Genomic DNA, 13,865 nt, shown 5'->3' on the forward strand with positions numbered 1-13,865 from the left:
TCCTTTGGTCGGAGACATGTCAAGTTGATGATCTAAGGATTAAGAGAGGGTTTAGTGAAATTGCTGATGACCTGAAAAGGACCACGGAGCAAGCAAGCTTGTTTAATTTGCGGGGGTTGGTATTGTTCGGTAGAACAATCCGCACTTTTCTTGACTTAAATATTTTGCTTAAAGTGCACACAAAGTTGACACCCAAACGAAAATTGTTTTAAAAGTGTATGGTACTGGACATTTCTTTTTAGAACTTACGTGAAATATGCGAAATCTTTCACTTATATTTTTTTTGACCGAATCATCCAACTCATTCCCCTTGTTGACGGCGTGGTGAGTACTAAGCACTAAAAACAAGACTGCTACCACTCTGAATTCTTATCAAGTTCTAATAAGTTGGTCAATGGATGTCATACAATTCGTATAAGCATCACTCTCAAAATGCTCTAAAATTTGAATACTTGTTGACAGCGAATTTGTGGAGAGATTTTGCTAGAAAAAGTAAAGAAAATTACACAGGAAATCAAATTTTCATCGTTTCGGGAGTCTATTGAAATCAGAAAAGAAAAGGGAAATGAACTGATTTGATCAAATTCATTTTGAGTCCCCGAGTGAATGGTCCAGCGGTAGCGCCTCTCACCGGTGACCCTTGAGATCCCAAGTTCGAGTCTCCGCTCCGCTGGATTCTTCCGCGCACTTAACGTGTTCGGGTCGGGTTGGGGCGCCGGCCCCAGGTCGCAGGGGATTAGTCGGGCCCCATAAGAATTGACTCGGACACCCCTGTGTCGAAAAAAAAAAAAAAAAAGGATCAAATCCATTTTGAGTTTTGATGCTACAGAGGAGAAAATTTGTCTGCCCATTTTTGGGCTGATATCTTTCATTTTCTTTTCTATCCTAAACTCCTAAACTAGCCAAGCACCGGTTGCTATACCATTATCAAATCTCAGACCCAAACCTTGGAGATCATTCTGCAAGCTTACAAATTAACTTCAGACAAGCCCCCACACCAAAATTTTTTTTAAAAAAAAATTGAAGAAATAAATAAAAACGAAACAAGGCAATACCTAATAGTAATTCTTTGAAGTAGTAGGACTTTAAGGAGTATTTATTTTTGGGGCCCTACAAAATCGAGTACAGGTATGTCTAATAAATACACACTATCTATCTTCTCTGGGAGGCAAATGGTTTTTTTGAGTCATTCAGTTGAACAAACTCCAAGTTAGTTTGTCTCCATCATTTCTGATTTCACCTACCTTCTTATCTAACCTATATACTGTTCTCGTGATGCATGCATACGCTACTACTCTTGTAGTAGTACTATAGCAGAAGATAGAAGTTGGTCTTCTTCTTAGTTAAACGCTGCAAGAGCAAGAGGTCCACTTTCTTGACTTGCGAGGTAAACCTCTCATGAATCAGGTGGACGGACCAGTAATGTAATAATGACTTGGAAAGGTGAAGAAGTTGCAGCGAATTAGAAAAGACATGAAAAATGAATTATGAGTCAGCTAGCTGGCAAGGGCCCCTGATCATGAAGTTTTAAGGGTTACAATGTTGACGGTTGGCTTCCAGGACTGGCATATTAGAAATTTTGAAGGTCTTATGTTCCTTGTCGGTTGAGAATAATCGACTTGGGAACTACAAACAAATATGTGAATGATTTAAGTGAAGATCTATGTTATTTATTTGGGGTAAAGCCATTGAAACAGTCCCCTAATTTCACCACCGCGGTGCACCGCGCGGACTTTTTTTTTTTTTAAAGTAATTTTTTGGGGTAAAGACGGCATCCCATTAGGTGAGGTCAATGAAGACACGGTCCATCCGATCGTTGATATGGGCTACGCCCCCACCTAAAGGCAAAGTGTTTTTAAATTCGAACCGGTGATTGATCCGATTGAACCATAGATTCTCGATTTTTTTCGGTTCAATCGGACAGGTCACCGGTTCAAAGTGCTTTTTATTTATTTTCAAATTTTAAAAAATACTAAAAAAATCACGATCTCCATTCTCCATGGTGTTCTTGCACATAGAAATATCGCCAGATCTCAAGTCCTCTAATTTCACCATCATCACCTAAACAAATGATTTAAAACAATCTTTGTTCACATTAAATTTAAAAGTAATCTTTTCCCAAAAATCAAAGAAAAACTTTTAAATCCCTTAAAAAAATTTCTTGTTCATATGAAAAAATATTAAAAAAGAAAGTAAAATTTCATATTTGATAGACGATTTTTTTCCATACCACAAAAACAAAGAGACAGAGAAAAATAGAACAAACAAAAAAATTGCAAAGCAAGAAAGAAACTTTCAATTTAGCATATATTGAAAACAACAGAAAGAAAAATTCAAATGAAATGATGAAAAAAAAAAGAGTTCAACATACATACAAGAAAAAGAATAAAACTTTAAAAAGATTAAACTAAAAATGGTGGAAGAAAACACCAACAGATTAAACTAAAGAGTGAGATTAAAAAGATGGTAACAAAGGAAAAATGAGAGAGTGGAGATTGAAGATTTGAGATTTGAAAGAAGATACAGTGGGATGAGAATGAGAGTTTATATTAGAGAATCAATCTATTAGCCATGAAAATTATGATATGATGAAGAGAACACGGAGTGAGAACTGAGATTGGAGAGAAAGTGGGAAAAGATTGAAGTGGTGAAGTGGCAGCTGATGTATTAGGGTTAATGGAGTTTTGTTGATTCTTGTTTTAGTAAATTATTTAAAAGTAATTGTTTTGGCAAATTAATCATCAAGCAAAGCATTAGTGGAATGGTTAGTGTGTTAGACTTGCTGGCAAAAGATCTTGAGTTAGACTCTTGACTCCAGCAAAAGAGGTTTTGTTTTTGCTAAACAAAAAAGAAACTAAAAACATGAAAACTGGGAATCACCAGTTCAATGAGTTTTATTAGTTTTTATGAATTTGACTGATCTTGACCGATTTTCTGTTACTTCCGACTCTAGCATGGAACCAGACCGGAGTCTTGGCCAATTCGCAATTCAACTGATCGGACATGTTGGTTCGGTCCAATAAAGGTGCACAAACATTGAAACATGTGGGCATTCTATGTCCATTACCACTTATAAGCGACCAAACATCGAAACATGTGGGCATATACTTGACATCTCCATACTTGGCATGTGCAACTTCCTTTGGTAGTTGCTACTAGACAAATACCATGGAAGAAGAACATTTTCTCAATTGCAAACTCACTGCTTTATCAATAGAAAACGAAAAAAACGTATCATGGGGGTTTTGGATTTTGGATCCAGGACAGAACATTTACACCAAGACGAAGACATTCTTTGAGTCGAGACGTCCAGATCTTGCCATCTGCTTCCCCTAACAAAAGCCTATTCTGTAACGACAAATGATTTTCGGTAACATGGTCAGACATGTCATGACTCGAACTTCATTTCGGTAACATGATTTGGGTTGCAAATGTTTTAATCATCTATTGGTCAATCGAACTTCATTTCAGCCAAATGGACAAAAAATTTACAGCATGGAACTTAGAGGGATGATTCTCTGAATTAAAAAAAGGCTTAATTTCATTTAAGTCCTCTAAAACAGTTCAAAATCTAATTTTACTCCGTCAATCCAAGCCTTCCACAGTAGCACTAAAAGCAGCAATCCAGTCATTTTCACCTTAAAAGAAATCTCAATTTGGCCGTGCAACGTAAGAAACTTGTTTTTTTTTTTTTTTGAAGGAAGAAACTTGTTTCAACTTGGAAAATCAAACACTCTTTCGTTGTAATCAATAAATTTAGTTGCTAAATATGAAAGAAGGGATATAACCGAAAAAGCAGAATATCAAGAAAAGTCATTTATACGTTACTAAATATGAATGGATTTAACAGAAAAAAGGAGAAAATTATAGGTCTTTCCAGATCTAGTCCTTTCAATTGTAACTTATGTAAGTGCTTTTTCTAGTTTTCCGTGACTTGAAAGCAGACCAACTTAAGTAGTTTCATCAATTAGAAAAACGTGCATTTAGGTGAAATCATTAAAATTGTGCACCTTTATCATTATATCACTAGGACAGAGAAACTTATATCCCTGTTGATTTTCTTCATTTTATGGTTAGGTCATTCTATAGTTACTTGACAATTATTGACTTATATTAAAAAATTTATTTAAGACCAAATTGGAAAAGCTTTCCCAATTCAGAGGACAAAATTAGATATTTTCAAATTGAAGTGCCAAATTAGAATTTTAAACTATTTTGAAGGACCAAATTAAGAATTTCCTAATTTTGAGGCCATGACTTTCCCTTCCGCGCACGCTACGAAATTTTCGCACACAATCTTAAAAGGCAAGGAATCTTTTAGTAGAAGGGCAAAAAATTCCTACTGATTTTCTTAATTTTGCAATTAGATCATTCTATAGTTAGCTGAAAAACATTAACGTCAACTAAAATAAATATTCAAGACCGAATTGGAATAGCTTTCTTAGTTTAGAGGAAAAAATTAGATATTTTCAATATGGAGTACCAAATTGATATTTTAAACAACTTTGGAGGACCAAATTGTCAATTTCCTAATTTTCTGCTTAGCACACGCTATGATTTTTCACACGCAATCTTGAAAGGCAACGAACTTTTAGTAGAAGGACAGAAATATTCCTATTGATTTTCCTAATTTTGCAATTAGATCATTCCATAGTTTTTTTTTTATTTTTTTAATAGGGGAAAGTGGGACTTAAGAAATGAGTAATTTTGCAATTAGATCATTCTATAGTTTTAGTAGGGGTAATGTGGGATTTAAGAAATGAAGAGGGGGCACGAAAATTTGAACCTAGGGCATTTAATTCCTAAGATTTCAACCTTAATTACTAGATCAAAACTTCCTCAACATATCATTTTATAGTTAGTTAAAAATTATTGACTTCAACTAAAATAAGTATTCAAGACCAAATTGTGATAGCTTTCTTATTTTAGAGGACAAAAATAGACAATTTCAATTTGAAGGACTAAATTAAATTTTAAACTACTTTGGAGGAACAAATTGAAAATTTCATAATATTCGGGCCAAAAATTTCCCCCACGAGCACATCGGTATGATTTTTCACACGCAACCTGCTCTAGAAAGATCCTCAAAGGCCAATAAGCCTTAGTTACTTGTTCCACATCACCATGAAAACTTCTCCCAGACAGCTCGCAATAACAGTGTCTGATTATTGATCCAGGTTCTTAGTGGCATAGAAACTTAGTTTTGGCATCTGATGCTCTTATGAAAGCATGTAAAAGCTAATAATAGTTTTAGAACTAAGTAAGTACTTTTATTGAACAAATTACACTATAAATATGAGAGATTATAATTTATTTTCAAGATTTATTTGTAAAGGTCATGATCTAATGTTTTTTTTTTTTACAAAAAAGAGTTTTAATTGATGTGAAATATGTATTTAAAAAAAGGTACTACTTATTTCAAATTTTCATTGATTTTGAATTCTTTTGATTTTTTCCTTTTTCTTATATTATCTTTGCATGTTTATTTCTTGGCAAGAGACTTTTTATTTGAGAAAAAATGTTTATTGAGTCTTAGACAAATATGTAAAATTTAAATTTAAATTAGTATAAATCATTTTAAAAAATAAATGATGAGTAGGATGAAACGAGTACCTGTTGATTCGACCATCTCTTAGCAAGTATTCGATAACCGAATACCCGCTGACATGTAAGGATCTAAGGTCAGAAAATGATTAATGTGCGATGTATAGAACTAATCAACCAAATGTGCGAATCAACCAAATGGTGCACAACGCGAGTATCCGATTCGTGCCCACCCTTACATTTACCAATACAATAACAATGAAAAGCCAGACATGTTTGTAAACCAGACATGTCTTCAGCTGTTACTTTGATTTAAGCTTAAACAAGTGCACAATCACAAAAGAAACATAATCTTCCGAAAACAAAAGAAAAGGTGGTGAAGTTGGGGGAAGTTCCTCCATCACGCCGTAGCGGAGCCAATAATGGACTGGGGGGCAGTCAACCCCAAATTCCGAAGTCTTTCTTTCAGCCCTGAAAAAGTTTTGAAAATTTTAAGCAAAAGTCCTTAGGCCAGATCAAGATTTTGCCAAAATTTTATTGCCCCCGCCCCCACCTAAGCTTCTCCTTTTAGACAAAATTGAGCTCTTACTCATCTTTCAATATTTTTGACCTAGCTTCATATGTATGACATGACATGTAATACCTAATTCTGAATGGTTTACATAACTACAGAGGGAGCCATTTCATGACAGGAATCAAATATCTTCTCCACTAATCCAAGGGTGAAATGTATCTTTGTAGCATTTGAGGAATCAAAATATGCCGCACACACATTTTGCTTCACCAAATTATGTACCCCTAAGATTAAAGATACACAGAACTTTGTTAACACTGCTCACACTTTTCCTCATGAATGAGCTCATGCCAATCATTACATCCAACCTATATAATAGGTTGACCCCTAAGCCATATTCGTTAGATGACCAAAATAAAGGGCAAAATTATCTGAATTTTCCTATCAATGTATAATACCTTAAGAGAGCTTTCCCAATTCCCATGTACTGTCACACGCACGCTTGCCCCATACCAACTCGCTAATTATGAAACTTTCTATTTGTCAGCAATCACTTGAACAAGTGTTTTGCCATGACCGTTATTGCAATCCCTTTGCATGTCATTACCATCTTCATTCTGCAAAAGAAAGCAAAAGAAAACTAAATGCGGTAGCCAAACTAACAATCATATAGGGTATTCGAAGTTTATCAACAACAATTAAGCGATAAATGGTGTTTAATGAATAAAAGTTACCAAACAAACTTAATCAATTCATATCTTATGTTAACAAACCTTTTCCTTCCAATCAAGTTGCGTACTTTATTCTGTACACAAACTACAACAGTTTAACATTTTAAGTAAGACGTGCACTTGCATGAGTCCATCATCTTTGCATCCCTTTTATTAGTTCAGGGGGGAGGACCGATCTCTTATCAAATGCAAAATGACTAACTCCGATTGTGCATGTCACCATGTTCTCGCATTTTTTACTGCCCTACTTGAATGAATTGCATCATTCACTGTTTGCATGCTTGGCCATAAGAAAGTCAAGGAGCCAACTCAAATGTGAAGGTGTAGGAACATATTATTCCCAAATACGAGAACATTTTTCTATATAATTGATTGGCATTAAAAAAATGAGAAAGATTGAAAATGTAAAACCAGGGGGACAAAATTGCGTAAATTTTCTCCAGCGAGAAGCACAAAGTGCATAAATTCCAAGACTAAAATAGTTGGAAGATATATATAGCATTTAAACCTCGTGCATCAACTACAGATTAACAACAGTAAAAGATCCTCCACTTGAAGCCTCACAAAAAATAGGTATATAAATGCTTTTTTCCCAGGGGCAATCCCTATATTTTGATAATGACTATTTTAAAAAAAATTTAATCGTAATATGTTTCACACACTCAGACATCCCTACATAGAGAAGACCCATCAGATCACAAAAACAGGTAGGTAGCAAGCAAATTCACCTTGAGTGTCTCTCCAATGGAGAAGCAGAGTCCATATATTACAGGCTTTATTTGCCCCACCACAACAATCTTTGTTTGGGTGACACTTCATTTAGCACTAATAATGGGAAGAAAACAAACACTAGTTCTAATCCTTCCAAGATTACTAAATAAGATGAAAATTTGGATCATCCACCCGGTAAAGGCATTTTTGTTACCTACTAGCTTGATTCAGATATGCCAACATTTCATTTAAGGGTACGAGGGTTAAGACCAAGAAAATGCAAAAAATCAACATAAAATTTTTGATTCTTTAATGAGAAATTTAAGCACTGTGACTACGTATGCAATTCAAAAATCACTAAACACTTGAATCAGACGACGACGACAAAAACCATTCAAATAGGCTAACAAAATACAACTGTATAAAAAGTGCAGAACTACAGTATTGAGATGCAAAGGCAAGATAATGAATATACCCTTCTAGTGAGGCCTTGAGCTGACATGAACTCATAGAACTTGCGCATCAGCATTTCTTCCTCTACCTACAATGAACATCATCATTTAGCATCTCAAATTATTTTCAAACCAGGGAGCTAAATCAACATACCACTAGCAAATTAAAATTTAAGTGAAATAACATAAGTAGAAATAATTTTGAAGATGATAGATCCAATTCATGTTTGAGGTGTAATGGTCCATACATTTCGGAGGAAGCGTGTATGAGATCTTTCATGGACCAATTTAACTATGGTCCATGGTCACAATCGTCCTTTGCTCTTTTCCCTCCTCCCCTGCCCCCACCCCGGCCCATGCTCATCCAAGTCAAGGGGGCATGGCCGAGGTAATAGCAATCCAAATGTTACACTAAAATGCATAAAAATCCACATATACAACATAGATATCCTTCATTTTAGAAGCCTTCCCTTCTTTATTTGATAAATACAGCTATTGCGCTAACCCTTCTTAATTTAATTAATTCAGACCCTGTCTAAGAAGGAAAAAGGACAGAGAAAAGATTCCTACAGTAGTCATCAAAAAGTTTGAAAACTCTCGTGCATTAACATAAGAAACCACAAAACGGAGATCAAGATGAAAAAGGTAGACCTGGAGTTTATGCAGTTCATCCAGCATTGACCTGTGGGCATCAGTAAGGAGCTCATTCTGCTTATCCAAATGCCTACAGAAAAATTGAATTAGACAGCATATCATTGAGCCAATAAACCTGTGCAACACAAACTCTAATAACAAGGAGAGACAACTTTTTATTAGTTTGTGAGTGATTTAGTATGCTTTGTGATAAAAAACCATCAAGCTTTTAGCAGGAATTACCTTAGCATTTCTCCAGCATATCTAGGGTCCATTCCCTTAAAATATTCAATTGAGAGGTGTATGGATTTGCACAAACCTCACTAGCTCCAAGGAGAAACCTGAATGTTCAAAAGAGAATCTTAGTTTAAAAGATTTAATAAGCTTTCAATAGAGAAATGAAATGCAAAACCAAATGTACGAAAAGTTGTCAAGTATTCCAGTGACAGAAAAGTTCTATAGCCTCTATTGACAGCGGGGAATGAGAAGCAACTTCAAGCTTCCATCATCCACAAATGACCATATCAAGACAGGGAAATCTTCGTAAAAATCAATAGGACTAAGACTAAACCTTAATTGCTTATCCTCCAGCCCCACAGATAGATTCAAGATACATCATTCATATTTGAATCATATGTGTAATGCTTGAGCCTAAAGACTGACCTTTGCAATGATCATTACTGTGTCAGAATCAGCAGATGGTTGTCGCAGACATAAGCCCAAAACAAAGTTTTGACCACAAAAGGACATTAGTAGACTAGTAGAGGGGAGACCATCCAACCACTAAAATTGTAGGTTCAAGGCAGCCTACACAAAACATAAGTCTAGTGATATTCTGTCACGACTTCATAAAATACCGGAAGGAAGCTTTACCCCTACACATTCACCATGAGCAAAGTTCATTCTACTCAGTTCGTTTCCCACATTTGATTGCCAAGGACGAACACTCAATTATCTGGACAAACGATTTATCCACCTTTTAAACATTAAAGCATCCGATTCTCTTTCTGGTAAACTTTTTTCTTTCTTTTCTATTTTCCTTACAGATGTAAGTGCCACAAGGCTCAATATTGACTCGAACCTTATCCTAACTGCAAAGTTCCATATTGTCCTACAAGAATTGCTAGCACCAAATGAATTAGTAGATGTAGTAAAGGAAAACACTTAACTTAGGTGGAGCAAAGCAAATCATGAAAATATTTTGCTACATATTCTCTTCTAGTATAATTACTTTGTTTATCTGAATTCTTCATAAGCAACTTTAATGACAATTCTTGTTAGTATTTTGATTTCGTAGCACAGAGCCGTCGAATTCTTGTTTCATATAAGAGGGAGAACCATCATCATACTGCATCAATAGCTGTTGGATAATAATATCACAAGGACAATTGTTAGGAAAAAAATATAAACTGAAAAAAGAAATTAATTGTTAATCAAACACAAGACTGCGGAAAATTGGAATTGCATAATCAGAGCAAACCCAAAACAACAAACAGCAGAGAAGTCAATTTCTAAAACACAAATTAAAAATCTGGAAAATAGCACCTAACCCATTGAAGCGTATGTATATACAAAACAAGAAGACAGAGTTTTTTTTTTTTAGTATAATTTTTAATTTTGAAATAAAAGACCTGGGTTCTCTAGTGACGGTATTGAAACCAAGGAGTCTGGTGGCCAAGAAAATTCACAATGAGAAGAAGCTCATGTAAGCTGCCAGAGCGATTTACAATTAGTGCTAGATTCCGCTGTGAAGAAGGGTAAAGGAAAGGGTACGCGTGCTGCCAAAAGTCCACGTCGGCCATAATTTTTTTTTTTTTTTTTAGGTTGGCTGACACAAATTAAAAAATAATTTAAAAAAGAGATTTTTTAGCTAAATCACCAAACCCTAGGATATTTGGTCGCTAAATTAATTATTGATTGTTAGTTTTTAAATAATAAACTATTTTGTTTATGTTTGAAACAATTTTTCCTCTTTCTAGAGCAAACAAACGTTTAAGATATATTTTTTTTTCTACGTTTGAAAAATTGTGAAAGAATTTTTTTTAATTTCATATGAAAAAAAAAATTAGAATTGTTTGGCTTTATTCAACTTATATTTTATGTTGCTAATTACATTGGTAACGAATGAAAAATTTTAGAATAAATGTCTATAAGCTAGCATTAATCACATATTATGATTGGAGTATTTTGATAACACAAAAAAGTCAAAATCTCACATAAACATGCAAATAAATTACCATAAACATGTTGTGTCCTACAAATTAATTTAAGGCAACTAAGTCAAATTTATGGAGATTGTATTTCATAGATGACTATATCAAATATGGAAAAAAAAAACATTTTATAATATCTAAAAAGTTTGAATTTTGTGACAAAAATAATATAGTTTACCATCATATTCATAAACCTATCAACTAGAGATTGAAAAATAATAATTTATCATATAGTTAGCTATCTAGATTTCAATTATTTGATTGAATTTAGTAAACAGATTTTCTTACGTCCCATTGTGAGCCCTAGTGTAAATATCGTTAGGATTGAATACCACAATGGATCTTCTATCTCATTCTTTGTGTCACTTTCTGTTTCACTTTTTTATTATATTACTATTTTTTTCATAAATATCATATTTTAATTCTCTTTTGTTTTCTTAAAATTTAATAACTATTAATTGAGTAAAAAATAAATACAACAGTCTCAAAAAACTTTTTATGTATTACTTAGTCAATACTTGTTGCATTTTAAGGAAACAAAAGAGAATTAAAATACGGTATGTATGAAGAAAATATAAAAATATAATAAAAATGAGACAAATAGTATAATAGAGAAGAAGACAAAATATCCGTTGCTGTCGAATATTAAGTGGGTTGATTTGAGTACAATTCAAGCTCTCCATTTTAACATTTTCCAAAATTTCAACCTTTTAAGATGGTTATACACTTTACAATTGTAGTTTGGTACACCGGGCTAATTAATGTGAATTGAATCAAAAAAAGGCATTACAATTCGAGGTAACAAGGCCTAAGAATTGCAACAGATTTACTAACTTTACCAAGCGAGTTTATTCATGTACTTGGGCATAAAGTAACTGAGTTAGACGCACACACAACACAGCCTTCTGTGTCCCAGTCCAATTATATTTATGAGTAGTAGTACTAGAAATGATCTGGCTGTGCCAATGCGCAATTTTTTTGTGTAAAAAATATTGAAAAATTCCCTATAACTCTCATTTTTAAAATTAATAGAACAAGGAAGATCGTAATTGTCACCATGTTGAGAAACCATGGGTTTGTTTGGATTGTAAGTTATTTGGGATATTTTTTAGGTTACTTTTTAAGATCGCATAAATATGAAATAGGCGTTTGGATAGTAAGTAAATCGTGTAAATTAGCATTTGGACAGGTGCTCATTATTGAATTTAAGCAGGTGACTTTGACTTTTCAAATTTTGACTTTGACTTCGAAAATTTTGACACAGTACTATGTTTACGCTAAACCAATTGCATACTTAATACACAAACGGTACAGATTAATTTAGAAGTTGGAAATCGAGGGCATTTTAAGTACACTCTACACATGGGAAAATAAATTTTAGGGACATTTACAATCCTTTGTAATGCGATGAACACCTAACGGCGGCGTCGCCCCCGTGCTGCGTACATTTGAGTCGCTATGTAGTCTCGTTTAGCTTTCCATTCTGCCAGCTCTGCAGGAGATACATTTAATGCGAACGGTTGAAGTACTAGCCCGCCTATTTCTGGCTCTTCATTTAAGTGCACGTCTTCTGATTCAAACCGTTGAAAATGGGCATCTTCTGGTTGGTGCATCCTTAAAAAGTTGTGCAACGCACAACAAGCAATGACTATACTGATTTGAGTGCTCATATAGAAATTATCTACCGGACCCTTTAACCATTTGAATCTTTTCTTAAGCACACCGAATGTGCGCTCAATGACATTGCGAAGTTGCGAATGTCGAGTATTGAACAAGGTCTTTGCCGGAGATTCGGACCCCACGTTCTTATACGGGGGCATGAAACCAGGAGCATTCCTGTATGCCGCATCAACTAAGTAGTACTGGCCTAATTGACAAAGTTATTCTAATTAATAAACGCGATAAAAAATAAGAGTTGTGGTAATAAAGCGTAGCACATGCTTGACTTGAAATATTGGACCCATCACTTACCAGGTTGCGGCAGTGGAAAATCGGACGGATATGCTAATGCTGAGTCCAACACTCGCGCATCGTGTGCACTTCCCTCCCATCCAGCATACACATAGATGAAGCGCATGTCATGGTCACAAACTGCCATAACATTCTGTGATTGCCACCCGTGCCGATTTGTATATGCCATTTGCTCGCCTGTCGGAGGACAAGCTGAGATGTGGGTGCCATTCATCGCTCCCACGGCATCCTAATATGTGTAAAAAATATGTAATCAACTTTCTAGAATCGTCTTACGTTAGAGTCACCAAAAATCAGATGTTCTTTCCACATTACCTTGAACCATGGATAAAAATTAGTTGAGTTTGCAATTCGTGGATGAACTGCAGTCTGGTCACTCGGTCGTATTATTTCAGTTGCAAATAGACACAGGCCTCGGAGCACCTTTTTTATATTTCGATTAATCGTCTCGATGGATCGATCAAAAATAGTCCCCAACACACGGTGCGTATGCTTGTGGCTGACCAACATTAAAGTCATAGCAAGCGCCTCCTGTATGGGCACGCGTTGTTGGTAATTGTGTGGAACGTACTGTCTCTCGACAAGGATATTGGACAGTAGCAAGAAATTATCAACCGTGATACGCATGTTGTCTATTGAGCGTCTATGATGGCCGTAGAGTACGCGTTCCACCCACTGCCTATCTGTGAATGAACCATCATGTTGCAGAAGTGGTTGATTATTATCCACGTGTGCAAGTGACGGATGCATTAACATTAACGAGGCACTCATAAGAATTAAGGCCTCATCTTCCTCATCTTGCCTCATGCGGTCCGCATTGCATCCTCTAGCACCATGGCGGTTGTTCCAGGCCATGATAAGAGTATAGATCTGTATATATTTTTACATAAGCGTGTTCGTATGTGTATAACCAATTCCATAAATGTGTTAATACACGTGTTAATGGAAATGTCAGGAATCTAGACAATTTTATGGCTTTAAATGTATTTATGTAATTGGTCAGACATGTCCCATTAGAGTCTTCATCATCCTCTCAAACCAATTACGAAAACTAGCACATGCTTTATGAAGTATAAATTAGCAATATGACTTTTAA

General features: G+C 35.0%; 1 protein-coding gene across 1 annotated transcript; it reads right to left on the reverse strand.

Moving 5' to 3' along the window:
• Positions 1-12,213: 12,213 nt before the first annotated feature.
• LOC113741141 (uncharacterized) lies at positions 12,214-13,624 on the reverse strand. Its single transcript, XM_027268619.1, has 3 exons — positions 13,085-13,624; positions 12,770-12,998; positions 12,214-12,665 (listed from the first exon to the last, which is right to left on the reverse strand). Exons 1-3 carry the CDS (start codon positions 13,622-13,624, stop codon positions 12,214-12,216), a joined length of 1,221 nt encoding a protein of 406 aa, XP_027124420.1.
• Between the last annotated feature and the right edge of the window lie 241 nt (positions 13,625-13,865).

Source organism: Coffea arabica, chromosome 4c, assembly GCF_036785885.1.
Source record: "Coffea arabica cultivar ET-39 chromosome 4c, Coffea Arabica ET-39 HiFi, whole genome shotgun sequence".
NCBI classification, from domain to species: domain Eukaryota; kingdom Viridiplantae; phylum Streptophyta; class Magnoliopsida; order Gentianales; family Rubiaceae; genus Coffea; species Coffea arabica.